The sequence below is a fragment of the Sinocyclocheilus rhinocerous genome, unplaced genomic scaffold (assembly GCF_001515625.1).
Source record: "Sinocyclocheilus rhinocerous isolate Xijiao unplaced genomic scaffold, SAMN03320098_v1.1 scaffold659, whole genome shotgun sequence".
Taxonomy (NCBI): domain Eukaryota; kingdom Metazoa; phylum Chordata; class Actinopteri; order Cypriniformes; family Cyprinidae; genus Sinocyclocheilus; species Sinocyclocheilus rhinocerous.
The window spans coordinates 1,660,399-1,678,049 of record NW_015652995.1 but is presented as its reverse complement, the minus strand read 5'-3'; the positions used below and the strand labels follow the sequence as shown (position 1 = coordinate 1,678,049).

Sequence of the window (17,651 nt, the reverse complement as noted above, 5' to 3'; positions counted from 1 at the left end):
TGAACCCAGTCAGGTTTCAAGTGAAAGGCCTTACCCATAATGCACTTTGGTTGACACAGCTGTGCTAAGCAGTAACTCTATCTGAAAGATGTTTTTTTCTGCCCCTTCTTTAGCTTAGTGTTGGTGATATCTTGGATTTGCTGAAATACTCTAATTTATCTTTTATATAAGGCTCTTGCATTAGTATGTGTTGCATAAAACATGTCTTTATATGTCATGCTGCGATTCAACTTGATTGAAATGTTCACAGGGTCTGAACTTTGACTTGATGTACGTGACCTGTGGCTGCTGAAATAGATTGAAGATGTAGTTTATAAAGTGTTACATCAGTGGTGTATGGTAAATGTGTTACCCTCAGTGCTTATAAAGGTGATTATGCCAAGCTTTATTGACAGCATCTTGTCTTTTATGAACTCTTTTACTGTTTTTGACAGCTTTGCTGACTTTTTAGATGGAGTGGCTCTCTAGCAGGAGCAGGAACTTGGCAAGTGTAACAAAGTCACTTTATTCCCTCCATGCCTCCCCCTCCTTCCTCTGCTTTGTCCCCACTGAGAGAAGGGGAGAGTGAGATGACCTCTACTTGCTTGCTTGCTTTAGTGGAAAGCAGTGGCATAAAAAAAAAGTGTTTGAAACCCTAAAGAAGACATTTAATACATGAAATTGCTGCAAATAGGTCCTTTTAGCAGCAAGCAGGAGTGGGTGGTATAAGTAATTTATCTGTATCATTCTCATGGTTTGGAAACTCCTTAGGTAAAGTGGGGTTTTGGACAATAACTGCATAAATCCTTATCATTTTGTGATGACTTTGCATTGATAATGGACAACACAACCTATAATAAAACTTTTATGAACTCTTTTACTGTTTTTGACAGCTTTGCTGACTTTTTAGATGGAGTGGCTCTCTAGCAGGAGCAGGAACTTGGCAAGTGTAACAAAGTCACTTTATTCCCTCCATGCCTCCCCCTCCTTCCTCTGCTTTGTCCCCACTGAGAGAAGGGGAGAGTGAGATGACCTCTACTTGCTTGCTTGCTTTAGTGGAAAGCAGTGGCATAAAAAAAAAGTGTTTGAAACACTAAAGAAGACATTTAATACATGAAATTGCTGCAAATAGGTCCTTTTAGCAGCAAGCAGGAGTGGGTGGTATAAGTAATTTATCTGTATCATTCTCATGGTTTGGAAACTCCTTAGGTAAAGTGGGGTTTTGGACAATAACTGCATAAATCCTTATCATTTTGTGATGACTTTGCATTGATAATGGACAACACAACCTATAATAAAACAAAAACTAATGAATTCAGGACATAGAAAAATACTAGAACTATTTATAAAGCATCTCTAAACTGTGTTCTAATTTGTCTGTTATCTATTAACCTTAATTGGCAATCAGCCAGTAAAGCTTTAAAAGTGTGCTAACACAATAATCTTTAATAATGCAACCTGGGCCAGTTTAATCCAGTAATCAGGCATTACAGCTGCCAAAGGCGGCAATGTCTTGCTGTCAAATGTTTAGATTGCCATTATTATGAATTGCAGTTCTTCAATGATAATTGCAAGTTACTTCAATGGATTTATGCCAAGAAATGATAAAAGCTTATTATCATATTGTCCAAAACTTTGCCTAGGGTGTTTTTGAAGTTTTAAAGGGCACTACATACAGTATGTGAAATAACCATGTGCTAATGCCTTTTTTTCCTCACCTTTTTTGTGACACTAGAGTTGAGATGGTGTATACAGTTGTACTGTCAAGCCCTAACAAGAAGTAAGAAAACCACAGTGCAAACTATGTTGTAAATATACATATCAAGAAATTATATAGTTCATAAGAAGGTCAACAGCAGATTGCATGTTTTTTTTACGCTACTGTTCAAAAGTTTGTGGTTGGTAGTTTTTAAAAAAAAATTTTTTTTTTGAGAGGTCTCTTATGCTCACTAAGTCTGTATTTATTTGATACACAAAAAAACAAAACAACAACAACAAACAGTTAAACCGTAATGTTGTGAAATATTTTTCAAATTTAAAATAGCTTTACTATTTTAATATATTATAAAAAGTAATGTATTCCTGTGATGGCAAAGATTAATTTTTAGCAGCCATTACGCCAGTCTTCAGTGTCACATGATCCTTTAGAAATCATTCTAAAATGCTGGGGGTTTTTTTTATTTCTTTTTTTTTTATTATTGTCACTGTTAAAAACAGTTGTGATGCTTACTATTTTGTGGAAATGGTCTTACATTTTTCAGAATTCTATGATGAATAGAAAGTTCAAAAGAACAGCATTTATTTAAAATAGAAAATGTGTGTCAATGAAAAACTTTCCTGTCACTTTTGATCTATCTAATGCAACCTTGCTGAATAAGTGTTCAAAATCTTACTGACATCAAACCTTTGAATGGTAGTGTATGATGATAATCTTAAGAATTGGTTTAGATTATAGAGAGCAGTGTTGCATACACTGTAATTTCACTGTTTTATGTATACCTATGATCATGCACAGAGACGATGTTAAGATGATGCATGCAACACATATCCTTTTTTTTTAATTTATTTATTTATTTTTTTAATGAAAGACAATTTAAGAGTGTGTAGACCCAGATAGCATTTGTACATTCGGCACAGATAGATGGCTGCAGTGGTATAGAGCAGGTGTTGATTTTTATATATCTGTGATATGATGCATTATACATGGGTGTAGTTTATACACAATCTCTTCCCTCCATAATACTGATATTTAGCAGCATAAAAGTTGTCAGTGTCAGCATAAAATGACATTTTAGTGGTGGTGACATTCATGACTGTTTCTTGGGCAACCAGAACGTGGAACGCTTACTAGCAAGCACTCCGTAGTCGCTGGTGGTGTAAATGGGGCTTTATATGTCTTTATTATCCTCCTCTTTGAGGAACCACTAATTTCCGGTTGTCTCATGAGTGGGAAGAAACAGTCCCTTAAAGAAAGAAAAACAGGGTCATGGAAAGATGTTTTTGTTTCATTTGACAGATGCCGATAAACGTATCAAGGTGGCGAAGCCGGTGGTGGAGATGGACGGAGATGAGATGACCAGGATCATCTGGGAGTTCATCAAAGAAAAGGTGCTTAAACGCCAAGCTTGTGAGAGAATGAGGGGGAGGGAAGCAGTGTCTGTCTAGTCTACAGACAAAAACAGAATGCGAGAGGGAAAGATGTAGAGGGTAAAGGAAAGAGAGAAACAGAAGAGAGAGAAGCCTAGACAGGCACAGACAGAACAAAAATTGGGTTAGACAAGAGTAGAAAGACAAAAGGAGATGGAAATTGGAAAGGGAATGTTACAGCGTCTCTTGGGAGAATTAAACCGATGAGGAGAGAGTTGGAGGAGTGATTGGCGTGTTACGCAGATCTCCTTTTTAAAAAGACAGTGTGATAGGCTTACTGGGAGAGTGTTTACACGTGCAGACCGGGAGATTACGGCTGCATCACGCAGGGGCAGGGCCGGGGCCAGTGTTGAGGTCATTCTCACTGACTGGCCGACTGCCTTCCTGAGAGAGACGGCAGATGGTGGTGGTGACGTTTCACAAGCTGAAATTATTCTGCCAATTCTGTGGAGAATCAGAATGGGCTCATTATTTATAGCCAGGAAAACAATGCCATAAATCCTGAGATTATTATAACTATGGTGTTTAGGCTCAATCAGACTTGAAAGGATCACACGTGGCGTCATTTATTGTGGGAGTGTGAAATTTGCGCATCATCAAACTGAATATTAAGATGGGATAGGAGCAAGTATTTTTGAAAAATTACATCACCCTTTTAGGATAAAATAAAATCACCAAATGACTTGCTTTACTGTATTTAATCTGTGTTTTTTGAGAATGACTCTGTTTACACAAAATTGTTGTGTGCAGCTCATTCTAACCAATGTGGATGTGGAGCTGAAGTACTTTGACCTGGGTCTTCCTTACCGTGACCAGACTGATGACCAAGTCACAATCGACTCTGCATTAGCTACCCAGAAATACAACGTTGCTGTGAAATGCGCCACCATTACTCCTGACGAAGATAGGGTCGAAGGTACGGCACACCTCAGAAACACTTTATATATATAATCCTTAAGTGCATTATGTAAATCCTTGTCATCATTTACACTTGACAGAGTTCAAGCTGAAAAAAATGTGGAAGAGCCCTAACGGAACAATCAGGAACATTCTGGGTGGCACTGTCTTCCGTGAGCCAATCATTTGCAAGAACATTCCCAGACTTGTTCCTGGCTGGACACAGCCCATCACCATTGGCAGACATGCCCACGGTGACCAGGTCTGCTTTCTTGGATAATCTGGGTGGTTTTTAAGTTTTCTTCCCCCCTAATGTGTTTTTATTCCTGCTGAATTGCAATCCTCTTGTTGCTTTTCAGTACAAAGCAACAGACTTTGTTGTGAGCCAACCAGGCAAATTCAAATTGGTCTTCTCTCCAGCTGATGGAAGCAAAGCCAAAGAGTGGGAGGTGTTCGATTTCCCTGGTGGTGGCTGTGGAATGGGAATGTACAACACTGACGAGGTCAGTGCACATATGCATAAAATGCATTTTTTTTAACACTGAAGGAGCATCAAGATATCATAAGTAATCTGTGAAAATCTTTTCATGCAATATTTTCTTATAATTAGTACCCACAGTTAATAAAAAACTGGAAATATGACATTTTAAAATTATACTTTCCTATTCAAGTAATAAAAGCATAAATCTAAAGTTAAATAACAAATATATCCACAACACTTCAAAATATTGGGGTCAGTAATTTTTTTTTTTTACATAATAATTTGATTCAGCATGGAAGAATTAAATTGATCAGAAGTAACAGTGAGGACATGTATAATGTTCTATTTCAAATAAATGCTGTTCTTTGAAATTTCTATTCATCAAAAAATCCTGAAAAAATAACACATTTTGGTTTTCCACAAAAGTATTAAGCAGCACAACTGTTTTCAACATTGATAATAGTAAGAAATGTTTCAAAATCAGCATGCTAGAATTTCAGAAGGATCATGTGACACTGAAGACTGGAGTAAAGGCTTCTGAAAATGTAGCTTGTTTTAATAGGAATAAATTACTTTTTAAAGTATATTACAATAGAACACAGTTATTTTACTTTGAAATTGAACCATTTAAAATTGTTACACGATATTACTTTATCAAATAAGTGCAGTCTTTGTGAGCATAAGAGACTTTTTTTCATAAGTAATAAACTTATCAACCTAAAACTTTTGAACGGTAGTGTGTATGAAATAATTTACACAAGAATGAAGTTATTTTTTTAACTACTTGATCGGTTAGAAATGATTTTTTTGTGAATTCAAAGTAAGTTGATTTAAAAGTAGTTTAAAAGTAATCACAAGAGACTTGTAAAGACAGAAATTCATTGGTTAAAAGTTGTGGGACCTCTGACTTTTGCACTTCCTGAATTACAGCATCCAGCAGTGTTAAAATGTTCACAGCATTGAAATGAACTCAAACTCAAAACAGCATACCTATTGGGACCTTCATAATTTTCACTGAAATAAAGAATTGGCAAATGGATAATATGAATTTGAAAAATTCTTTTTTTTCTGTTAATGAGCTTGTACTCTGGTGATCTGTCTTGAAGGTGTAAAAATAACACCTTAAATTAGAGACATTTTTAGACTGTCTCGTGTATTCTAAGTTTGTATAATTAAGGCCTTTTGACTCAAATTCTGTTATGTTCTGCACTTACACCTCCGGATGGATGAAGTCTAGATAATAGATGACCTCCCTCAGCTCATGTACCTGCAGTGAACCCTGATGTCCTGAAGTCTTGGTTTGTAGTCAGGGGAATGGTCTGTTTGGCTTTACAACAGATGATGTGTCTGCCTTCAGGCTGCTCCAGAGGTGGTGCTGCTATTGGGCTTTTTTTCCCTTCAAAAGAGATTGACTGAATGAAGTCTCTGTTCATTGTAGGCTGCAAATTGATAGTGCTGAAATTCATTTTTTACACCATTTCCACTTCACATTTGAAGTGAGTGATATTTGCTCACCCTTCGGAACTACACAGCCAGCGTTTCCGAAACCTAGTTGAATTCCCCATTGTGAAAGTGGAACATCTATTTTTCCTGCTTGTGTGACATTCTGTCTTTGGTTTCTTTCTAACAGTCCATCACTGGCTTCGCTCACAGCTGCTTCCAGTACGCCATTCAGAAGAAATGGCCTCTCTACATGAGCACTAAGAACACCATCCTGAAGGCTTACGATGGCAGATTCAAGGACATTTTCCAGGATATCTTTGAGAAGTGAGAAGAATTCGATTTAGCGGTGTCTTTGACACGCTATTTATTTACGCACTTCGACCGTGTGTTTTCTATGAGCGTGTGTTGCTGTGTAATTATGAGATTAGTGCTTTGAGATGCTGTCACAGCAGTGACATGTGAAACTATACTTTTCTTCTAAAGCAATTTCAATGCAAAATACTGAACCGTCTTTTTTGTATTCAATGGTAGAAACTACAAGTCAGAGTTTGACAAGGTGAAGATCTGGTATGAGCACAGGCTCATCGATGACATGGTGGCTCAGGTGCTGAAGTCATCAGGCGCCTTTGTGTGGGCCTGCAAGAACTACGATGGAGATGTACAGTCTGACATCCTTGCTCAGGGTAAATAACAGAAAAATATCTATTGAAAAAATGTCAGCCTTACTATATTGTTTTATCATATTGCACCCATGTTCATCTAGTTACAACCTGAACTATTTTATAGTAGTTTTTGGTTTTAGCACTTCAAGTCATAGATTTTTAAGTCATTATCATGCTCTAGACTATTTATGGTCTAAACAAATATGATTATGTAAACTCTAAAGACAGAAAAGTGGAAAATCATGCTACTGATTTTTAAAGTGTTCGTAAAGCATAAAAGAGGATATTTGAAATAATTTAATACCTGATTAAAGGATGTTGAATATTGTCTGCAGGTTTCGGTTCTCTGGGGCTGATGGCCTCTGTGCTGGTGTGTCCTGATGGAAAGACCATTGAGGCCGAGGCCGCTCATGGCACAGTAACCAGGCATTATCGTGAGCACCAGAAGGTTTGTTTATTTCAGTTATTTTATTTATTTATTTAGCTATGTATCATACCCTGCATGCCAACTTAGATTTGATACAGAAAACTGAAAATAGTTTGTTTCAAAATTTAACACAACAAACAACAACAAAAAAGAAATGGTAAAAAAAAAAAACATTAAATTGAAAAATAAATAAAGCAACCAGGATGTTCCACAACTGGATTTTTAGTTGCCTTATGCCATCTTGTGGTGATAAGAAAAAATTACAGCCTTGAACATCAGCAATTGAACATTGAACATTTAACTTGTCAATTTATTTTTAAATGTTCAAGAAGCACTTGTTATTGTTGCTGTATTTCAGAATTACTACTTTATTAATTATATTTAAATACTATTTTTTTTAATGTTTTATCACACCCAGGACTGGAGTAATGGCTGCTGAAAATTCAGCTTTCAATATTAAAATATTATTATTTTTTTTTTTTTCAGATGTAATAATTATTTCAAAATATTTCTGTTTTTAATGTTTTTGTGATCAAGTAAATGCATCCATTGCATAATGTTTATTGTAATTAATATTATTGTATAATGTACTGTAATTATAATATTTTGTAATTAATAAAATGTATTAAAAGTGTTAATATCTAATATACCCTGCTTTTTTATACGTATGTATTCTGTAATTGAGTGCAAATACCAGTTTTTCATGTGCAATTGCATATGAAATGTCTGCAATGTGGGGCCTGAACGTTTAACTTTATTACACAGGGAAGGCCAACTAGCACAAACCCCATTGCCAGTATCTTTGCTTGGACCAGGGGACTGGAACACCGTGGCAAACTTGATGGAAACCCAGACCTGATCAAGTAAGCTCATTTATTACTGCCAGTCATCTGTACTGTATGATTAGGATAGAGAGGGTGTAAGGGGAGTTTTATTTTTAATGTAGCTGCATTCCTGTCATATTGGTAATGTTTAAACGTAAGTGTAACTGTTAATCATTGTCCATTGCTCTGTAGGTTCTCTCAGACTCTAGAACGGGTGTGCGTGGAGACTGTGGAGAGCGGCGTGATGACCAAGGATCTGGCTGGCTGCATTCACGGTCTCGCCAAGTAAGTCAGCAAATTATTCAGAGCATATAAAAAAATGAACCAAGTGTAATGTCTTTGACCTCCATTAAAGGACTAGCCCTAAAGATAAAACTGCTGACATCAATTGTTACATTTTTCTCTTGCTAATGTCTCTGATGTCATTAACATTTGTCTTTGTGTGACCACAGCTGTAAGCTGAACGAGCATTACGTCAACACCACAGACTTCCTGGATGCCATCAAGACGAACCTGGACAAGGCTCTGGGCAAATGAAGGACAACGGGCCCGGACACCGTGGAGAGTGTCTGTCTTTTTGTACCTCATTTTTAACTTAAAGGTCATGAATACAACGTAACGTATGAAGGGAGGAGTATTAAAAACATAGTGATGTTCCTAGCTGTTCTGTTAGCTGATCCTGCTGATGGGTGATCCCATCTCTTCCTGTACCTCCAGGGGTCTATTTTTGTAAGATGAAGTACTGTATGTCAGATACTGTATAAAACCACAGGAGAGAAAGAAAGTTCAAGGGCCACGTGGGAAACCCTCTAATAAATCTCTGCCACCTGGATCCCTGCTCTTGTGTGATTCATCACAATATACACACTCACACTCCACATGTTTAAAGGTAAATAAATGTATTAATTTATAATGTCCATAGCACAACGTTTAACATTTATCAACATCATATTCACATCAGTGTGCAACAAAAGAATTGAAAGCTTATACAAAACTAAAATTCCTGCCTAGCTTAGAGCTAACTGCCCAAAATGCAAGGACACAACCATTTAAAACAATAAAAATGCACCAAATCCTGTGTTACACATTAACATTATGAGTTGCCTAGCTAGATGGAGAATACATGGTGAATTTCCCCAATCATTCTCTGCTGGGTCTCAAGCCCTGTCACATGTCGGCAGACTGTCATTCATCACTCCTGAGCTCTGCGCAGGAATGATGGATGAGACACTCTCTTGCACACACAAGGGCAGTTAATATTTTTGTCCAGTGTTTTTAGGGCATCCTCGTCAGAATTCAACCAGTATTGGTGACTTTGTGGAAGATGCAGTGCACGTTACAAGGTTTTATGTCCAAGGAGATTAAAATGGATGTTAAATTGGATGAGGTTTGAAATAAGGTCATTTAAGCCACACCAAAAAACTGATGCTAGAAGATTACCACATTTTAAAAATGAAATTAATTTAGCCCACATAGTTAGCTAGTACGAAGTACACACAACACAGAAGAATAGACTGCAAACTAATAAGACATTTCAGAGATTTATGAAGATGAAATATTTAACTTATTTTTTTTTTTGGCTGACGCATGGCTCTGTAAAATATTGAATGCTTTAAAGGGACAAATCTTAGTTTGTATTACATTCATCAAACTAAAGATGGAAAAAATACATAATTTAGACAAGATTCTTGTATTTTAGAGAAGATGGACCAAACAATGCACTTGGGTAAATAATGCAATTATACTCAAATTGAACTAAACCCATGGCTTAGCTTCTATAATTTTTAACTTGAAATAAAGTCCGTCCATCTGGAATACTGGCAATGTATTTACACTTATGAATGCCAAGCACACTGAGCAATAAATACTATTTGCAATAATGTAAAAACAAACAAAAATATCCAGAAGGCCATACAGTGATCAAATGCCATGGTCTGGCCCATTATTATAAAAAAAAAAAAAAAAACAGGCACTGAAAACCCATCCCACAAGCTCAATCAATCCACTGTAAGCAACAAACTGCAAATGCCCATCAAAAACCACAAACTGCTGAAAAAGAATCTTTACAAAAAGTCACAGTATGCTTATAAACTAAATGCTGGGAAAGTTAGCATGTAATGAGAACTATTTGCACTTTGTCAGCTTTGGTTAAGTCCTATAAAGTGGTTTCTAACTTGCTGGACAGTAAAACCACCAACAAGATTGAAGAGATAGTTCACCCAAAAATTAACATTTTGTCAACATTTACTCACACTCATGTTCCTGTATGAATTTCTTTCTTCTGTTGAACAAAAGATATTTTGAAGACGACTTCCATAGTATGGAAAAAAAAAATACTATGGATGCCATTGGTTAGTGGTTACCAGCAACAGTTTGGTTATCATCATGAAGGTTAGTAAATGATGACAAAATATTCATTTTTGGGGTGAACTATCCCATGCCTTAGGTCTTGTTTGTCTCGGTTTTAAAGAGCTGTGGATTGTCTGTATAGATTAAGTGACTTCTTACATCTGTGCATATTGTTTCACTGCACCATTGAAAGTGACTTATAAATGATATCCTTCTCAAGAACTGCACTGTGATGGGCAAAAGCATCTACACACACAGTCCTTTATTGTTCAGGATGGTTTCTAATGTGAAATGACATTGTTAAAATTAAGTTTCAGTCTGCTATCACTTTTGTTTCACAGAGTCAAAATGGCATCCAGTGCACATCCACTTCATGATGGCTATTTCCTCAGTGGCTCATGTCAGAGCCAAGAGTACTACAGAAATGACCGTGACAGTCATTTTTCCTCTTAAACCACATTTTTGTGTCTCAGTCAGCTGCTTAAGTTGTGTTGTAGCGAGCAGCAACCTTAGTGTAGTTGTAGTAGCTAATTTTGGCGAGTTTCGCCAAATCTTGTGCGTTGTTGCTGGCTAGATTCTCCCTCTCACTGTAATCAAAGCTCTCTTCCTCGTAATCTTCCTGACCCTCCGCATGAGGCAGGGCATCTGAGGAAGGAAATGGAGACACACAAATATAAGCCTGGCTAATAGCACAATTAGCTTTAACACTTTTTGGTATATATTCATATATACACAACGTGAATTCAGAGGGTTATACTTTATAATGATACTTTATGATTTTGTGAAATGAAATCATTGACAAAAACCTTTGAATCAGTCAAATGTATAATCACAAGTCTTGGTATTTTTCTTTACACTTGCAGGACACACTTGTTCTAGCATCAGAATTTACTTCCGCCCTATAAGGCCACAGAGAGGCAGAGTCAAACAGTTCTATAAACCTCTAGGCTATACCGGTCTTGTCATTTCTAATTTTCTATAACATTGAGAACAGCAAGAGTCACAAGTAAGTATAAACTGAGGTCAAATTTGCATATTGTTACCTTGTCCTTCGGTTGAGGTGTCCAGGATTCCATGTTTCACCTTCATGTGTCGACTCAAGTTGCCCTTCAAATTGAACTTGCTGGTGCAGTAAGGACACTTGAAGGGTTTGCTACCGGCATGAAGGTGCATGTGACCCAGCAGGTTATACATTCTGTTGAAGGACTTCCCGCACACCTACAGAAACCAATTCGGGAACTATTAGAGGTCTATAATGCACAGCTATAACAGGCAGAAAAATACAGACTGTCTGGAGGACTCCAGCAGGGTTATGTTAGCATGGAAGATTTCTTTGTACCCACCTTGCACTTAAAAGGTTTCACAGGCAAGTGGACAATCATGTGTGTTTTAAGCGTCTGCTTCTGAACAAAGGTCTTGAAGCAGACGTGGCACTGGAAAGGGCGCACACTGGTGTGAATCAGCATATGTCGCTTCAGGTTGGCAGATAGAGTGAACTCGCGAGAACAAACATCACATTTGTATTCCTTCATACCCTGAGAGAGAAAGACAACAACAATATATTTAGAGATGATTCCATTGCGACCATCACTTTAAAAGTAACTTTTGTAATTAGCGGTAGACTTTTTTTTATTCGTTTTTGAGAGCGGGGTGGGGGAAATGATTTATCACTGGCATCAACCGAATGAGGAAAAAGTGGTTAGTTGTCATAAGCGCAGCTGAATCCATCAGTAGGGTGCCTGTCTTGCTTGCTCACTAGAATCTATAATACTGAGCAACAAATTCACACACACACACACACACATACTTTATTCACTGTTGTTATCGCAATGCTGCAGGGTAAATAGATTTGTGTATGCAGTGCAGTGCGAGTTCTGATGCTCCACCAAGCTAAAACATTAACAAATGAAGAGGGTTAAACATTCTCTCGTCTTAACAATTTGACTATTCAATGAACACTTCCAGTGTATCAAGGGAATACTGCCGTCCTAACACACACAGAAACACTCTTTCCATTTAAGAATGCGCTAAGAACAACTACAATGAATCTACACTACATGGCCATAAGTGTGTGGGCTACCCCTTGTGTTTGGCACCTTAATTTCAGTGAGGACAATTCTAGAGAATTATGTGCTTCCAACTTTGGGGTAATAGTTTGAGGGGGGGGGCTATTGTTCTTGCACAGGTCAATAAATACACGGTACTGAGTCTGATGTGGAAGAACTTGACTGGCCTGCACAAAACACAGACTTTAACCCCAATAAACTCTGTTGAGACAAATTAGAACGGCAACTTTGACCAGGCCACATCACCTCAAGATCAATGCCTGATCTGTTTGTGTCTGAATTGGATCAAATCCCTGTATGCATTCCCACATCTTGTAGAAAGCCTTTCCAGCAGAGCTAGGAATGACCAACTCCCTATTACTGGCATTTATAAAGCACATACTGAAGCAATGTTCAGGTGTCCACTAACTTTTGGCCATATAGTGTACGGGAAACATCCAGTGTTCTCATGTAGGAGTGACAATCTTTATCTCTAATAGCAATAAATCTAACAACAGTGTTCAAACTAGACAACTGTTGATATAAATGCTGAAGATATGACTAACTGCCCATGTGTTTTTTGTTTATAACCCTGCTGACCTGTGACACATTCTGTTTACTGACACTGCAGTCATGACAAGATGAATCATACTCATGGACAGTGAGAAATGAAAGGAGGAAGTATCAGCTTGTGAGACACACTTCACTGCACAAAGCACACACAAAACAAAACAGCTCCGTACTAGTGCAAGGGACATGGAAACGGGATGAGTTAATGGCAGGGTAGGAGGCGGATTCGATGGCTGGAAGGGACTGACAGAGACAGCTCCATTTACACAGAAACTTGTTGTGGCAATACCCGAGACACAACTGAAGATGATACATTAACCTATAGTTTTATGGAAACATGTACTGGTGGGAAATGTAGGTGGGATCTGGATCTGAAAGTCACTGGGGAGTCATTTCTAATAGGATGGTTGCGGGAAGATTACGAAAACTGAGGTTTAAGTACCTTGTGTTCGAGGGCCTGCTGTGTCAGTACCTTGTGTGTAAGCATGTGCTGCTTCAGGTGGTGGATCTGCACGAACTCCATGCCGCACTCCGAGCAGACATAGGGACGCACATTCTGGTGCTTCATCAGATGGTTCTGGAGCTGGCTACGGTAGGCGAAGGACTTATGACATTCGGTGCACTGAAAAGTCATCGGGCCCTGGTGGCTGACGTGGTGGCGCTTGAGGTGGGCGTGAGTGGGGAACTCCATGCCGCACTGCGTGCAGACATGACAGTGGCCGCTCTCATGCTTGGTCTCATGAGTACGTAGTTCACTGGGGTAGGCAAATCCTCGGCCACAGAAGCGGCAGCTGTAAGGCTTGACGTCGCTATGCTGCAACATGTGCCGTTTAAGGTGACTCGTCTGGGTAAAGGCCTTCTTGCAGACGGTGCACTTGTGTGGCCGCGTCCCCTGGTGCGTTAGCAGATGCGTCTGAAGGTGGCTGGGCTGCTTGAAGAGCTTTCCACAATGCAGACACTCATGTGGTTTGATGCCATTGTGACCAAGGATGTGCGTAACCAAGTTGTACTTCGAAGTGTAGGACTTCTCGCACATGCGGCACTTCCAGCGTTTCAGGCCTTCACCCACATCCACACAGTATGATTCGTCGATTTGCACGTTGATATCTAGCCGGTCGATCTGCATCCGTCTACCCAAGGAGTTCTCACCCTCCGTCCACATCATGGTCTGGCCACCCTCCTCATAGTCTCCCGGTAGGCCCATCTCAGCAGCCTCATATGCTGTCACACTGGACTCATAGTAGCGCCTCATTGCTGGGCTCACATCCTCCTCTGTGGTTTTCAGGTTCAGTGCTCTCTCCTCCACTTCCTCCTCCTCTTCTTCCTGTTCCTCCTCTTTTCCCCGTCCTTTCACAGAGGACTCCACCAAAGCTTTTCCATGCCCCACAGGGCTTTGGTGGGCTTGCGTCTGAGTGTCAGAGTCAACCTGTTGGCTGGCTGGCTCCCTCGAGGGCTCAGGGTAGCCTTTGTTACACTGCTCTTCTTTCATTGGCACTCTTTGAGGTGTTAGGTCCAACACTTCTGGCTCATTGTCAGTTTCCTGGGGATTCGAGAGATAACATGGGCTAGAGAACTCAGGCCTCTCTCCTTTCACCTGACTCGGTGTGTCCGGAGACCTCTCTGTGGACTCCTCTGGTTCTCCTTTACTCAAGGGCCTCTTGATCCTCCCACGGGGCCCTGGGCGCCTGCGTTCTGCCCCGTAGAGACCTTCTGGCCTCCTGTTCTCCCCGTGAGGCTCGGATAGATAGTCTCCATTGGCTCCAATTAGCTGATCTGCATATTCATACTCCATGGAGTCTGCAGGAGGAGCAGGGCCTTCACGTCCCTCTCCCATGTAGAAACCGTTTGGGGCAATTGTGGCTCCAAAGATTTCATTCTGTGATATGAGTCCCAGCACAGCAGCCTGGGCCAGGGACAGGACCACCACTGGGTCAGTCTGAGTGCCGACATCCACTGCATGCTCCATCACTTTAGAATAGCAGCGAACCAGAGGAACTTCCTGCTCTTCCTGTCAATGGAGAAAACAACAGGTCTTAGCAATACTTCATAAAATCAGAATCAATGTAGAGTAAATCTGCCATTGCAAGTGTCAATACAATACAGTCGTACCAACAACGTCTGGCTAAGGCTGTCATGGCAACAGTGTCACTACAATAGCAATGAAGTCAGTGCAATAGCGTCACATCTACATGAGTGCCAGAAACAACCAAGTTGACTGATGCAGGGCAACAAATAAGAGCTGTTTAAATAGAGTTTGTGGATTTGCTTTAGAAATAAAAAAAATTACAGGCAATTTCTGACAACATGGCAGCGTTGTTTTTCTAGAATCGTAAAATTTCACTATTTGGTCAAATAGTGAAAATTCTCATTAAAAATATAAATATATAATTTTTCTAATTTTCACAGCAGTAAGCAAGAGACAGAGTCTGACAACGCATTGCCTCTGTGTCCACCAGAGATTGCTTTAGATAGAAGAGATAAGACAGGTTTGAGCGCCATGCTTCCTTCCTTCACAGTCTTTAAATGAACACGAAGCACAAAGAGTGTCTGGGTCCGAGCGGGAAGTCTACATCCGTGGACCGCCACTGCTGACTATGAAAAGGATGGACAGTGACGTTTTAGCAGTACCAGCAAGTCTAGTCAATATGCGGACTTCACAGATTGCCTAAAGCCAACGTGATCCAGTTACATGCAGCACCTATAAGAAAAATTGTTCTTTGAGGCTGATGATTATGTTACTTATGTATGGATTAATTAAGGGGAACTTGGTTGAACTCTCAGCACAGGTCAATTTACTACACCTCTGTTCTAGAGTACCAGAACGCCCATATCACTGTCATGTGCACACAAGTAAATGTATGTGTTCTCAGAAAGTCGTTAACACACATTATCACCTCGAACGAGCTGGTACCTTGATTTGTTCTTGAAAAAAAGAAAGCTACACAATACGGATTTAAGCTTAAGCAAAAACAAGCATACACAAGGGAAAGAGGGAGGGAGAGACTGACAGCTGTTAAACAGAGGAAGAGAGACAGACAAGCAGAGACAGGGGAAAGAAAAAGAGAAGTGGGTGGGGGCAGAGAGAGAGAGAGGGAGCGAGAAATGAGAAGGGGAACCTGGATGCCCTGATAACCATGTCATTTATAATTACTGCTTTTAAAGCAGTCAGACATAGGGGGAAACAGAGAAAAAAAGAGCAAGTAAGTGAGTGAGTGCAGAAAAAGGGTGATTGAGGAAGCAAGTGAAAGAAGGAAGAGAGAGGGAGGGGAGGGAAGGGAACTGGGGGATGAGAGATAGAATGAAAGACTGGATGAGGGAGGGGAGTGAGAAAAGAAAGATAAAGAGAGATAAAGAAAGAGTGAGAGGAAAAGAAGAGGGGGAGGGAGGGGCGGCAGGGGATGAGAGACAGAAAGAAACTGACTGAGTGAGAGAGAGTACAACAGAGAGATAAAGAGAGAGGGAGGGGTTGTGGGGAGTGAAAGACTAAAACTAAGAAGGAGACAGAAAGAGAGAGAAAAGATGAGGGTGAGAAATGAGAAAGAAGGAGGGAGGGAATAGGAAAGAGAAGGAGTGTTAAGACAGAAAGACAAATGAAAGAGACAGTCGGGCACGATAGCAGCCGTGACTGTATGAGAAGAGCTGAAGTGAATATAAAAATAGATAAAAAAAAAAACACTAACGCTAGCAAGTGTAAAGACCAGCACAGAATGAACCTGTGTTTGTGTGTGTGTGCGAGAGTGAGTAAATGTGAGAGATAGAAAACAGGAGAAACATACTGCATTGGAGGCAGAGAACATGAGGCTAGACTGAAAAAGAGAAAAAGGTTAACGTACAAATTACACTCTTGCGGTATTCTGTGTGAGAGAAAAAAGTTATTTAATTTCCCCAGTTTAAAGTTGCAAACTTTAACACAGCAATTAACCAACAGTTCCATTCAATATATCAACACAAGCCACTTCATGCAGCATGTATGTTTGGGTTGAGCACTCACCACATTACTCCTGGTGTGATGTTTGAGATGTTTCAGGGACCTCATCCTTCAAGAGAAGTGAGAGGAGCAAAAAACACCAGCTCCAATTTATAGCTGGGAGAAGCAAAGAGGGCGGAGCCAAGCTCCTCCTCCTCCTACTGTTGCTGTTATCAGAACTGACTGTGCCTGCCTCTCTCACACACATACACACACAAACCTGTTTCTTTTATTCTTTTTCTTTTTTTCTTTCTTTCTTTCTTTCTTTCTTTCTTTCTTTATGTCTCTCTGCCCTCCCTTCCTCACACTCCCCCATCTCTTTCTCCTTTCTTTCTTTCTCTTTCGCTCTCTCTCGCGCATTCACTATCTCTCTTTCTCACGCACATACGGCGTGGCCCCTCAACAAACATATTTCACTCGTACTAACAAAAGCTCACTTCTCAACACACGTACGTCCTCTCTTCGCTTTAGAGATGATGGCAAACATGTTTCAAGCCACACACACACACACACACACACAGAGTGATCTCTAATCACCGGCTCACTGGAGGTGTGTCTGTCGGTGTCAGACAGACAGTGAGTGAGATATGCTGAATGAATGTTTCCCGGGAGAAGTTCTACAGGTCTATTTATTTGCGCATCTCAAATAATTAATCCTCAAGACGCCTGTGCGATGTCTGAGAGCCAGTGCACACACAAAAAATGAGTGACAAAAGAAAGAAAAGCAGTTTGGAAAGAGAGGGAGGGAGTGAGACAGACATTGGTGGGAGAGAGAATAAGAGGAAGAGGGAGGGGGACTGAGACAGAGAGGTATAGAGAGAAAAGGGAAGGGAAGGGGGGGGAATGGGAGCGAGATAGAA

At 39.9% G+C, this 17,651-nt stretch overlaps 2 protein-coding genes across 3 annotated transcripts in view; one reads left to right on the top strand and one right to left on the bottom strand.

The window, feature by feature from the left end:
* LOC107715227 (isocitrate dehydrogenase [NADP], mitochondrial-like) overlaps positions 1-8,692 on the top strand; it is a 23,930-nt gene extending 15,238 nt beyond the window's left edge. Inside the window, exons 2-11 of the mRNA XM_016521308.1 lie at positions 2,996-3,087; positions 3,877-4,042; positions 4,125-4,285; positions 4,383-4,526; positions 6,135-6,271; positions 6,479-6,630; positions 6,945-7,057; positions 7,802-7,899; positions 8,053-8,145; positions 8,313-8,692. Of these exons, the coding sequence (XP_016376794.1) occupies positions 2,996-3,087; positions 3,877-4,042; positions 4,125-4,285; positions 4,383-4,526; positions 6,135-6,271; positions 6,479-6,630; positions 6,945-7,057; positions 7,802-7,899; positions 8,053-8,145; positions 8,313-8,397 (1,241 nt within the window). The 3' untranslated portion in view covers positions 8,398-8,692. The remainder of the gene's footprint in view (positions 1-2,995; positions 3,088-3,876; positions 4,043-4,124; positions 4,286-4,382; positions 4,527-6,134; positions 6,272-6,478; positions 6,631-6,944; positions 7,058-7,801; positions 7,900-8,052; positions 8,146-8,312) is intronic.
* A 1,505-nt stretch (positions 8,693-10,197) lies between these two features.
* Positions 10,198-16,890, bottom strand: LOC107715226 (zinc finger protein 710-like). Of its 2 annotated transcripts, none has more exons than XM_016521306.1 (5): positions 16,816-16,890; positions 13,267-14,832; positions 11,553-11,744; positions 11,253-11,427; positions 10,198-10,854 (listed from the first exon to the last, which is right to left on the bottom strand). In XM_016521306.1, the coding sequence occupies exons 1-5, from the start codon at positions 16,858-16,860 to the stop codon at positions 10,691-10,693; spliced, it is 2,142 nt and encodes a 713-aa protein (XP_016376792.1). In that variant the 5' UTR covers positions 16,861-16,890; the 3' UTR covers positions 10,198-10,690. The 2 variants fall into 2 exon arrangements, with proteins under 2 accessions (XP_016376792.1, XP_016376793.1); XM_016521307.1 differs by having other exon boundaries at positions 10,199-10,854; positions 13,297-14,832.
* Between the last annotated feature and the right edge of the window lie 761 nt (positions 16,891-17,651).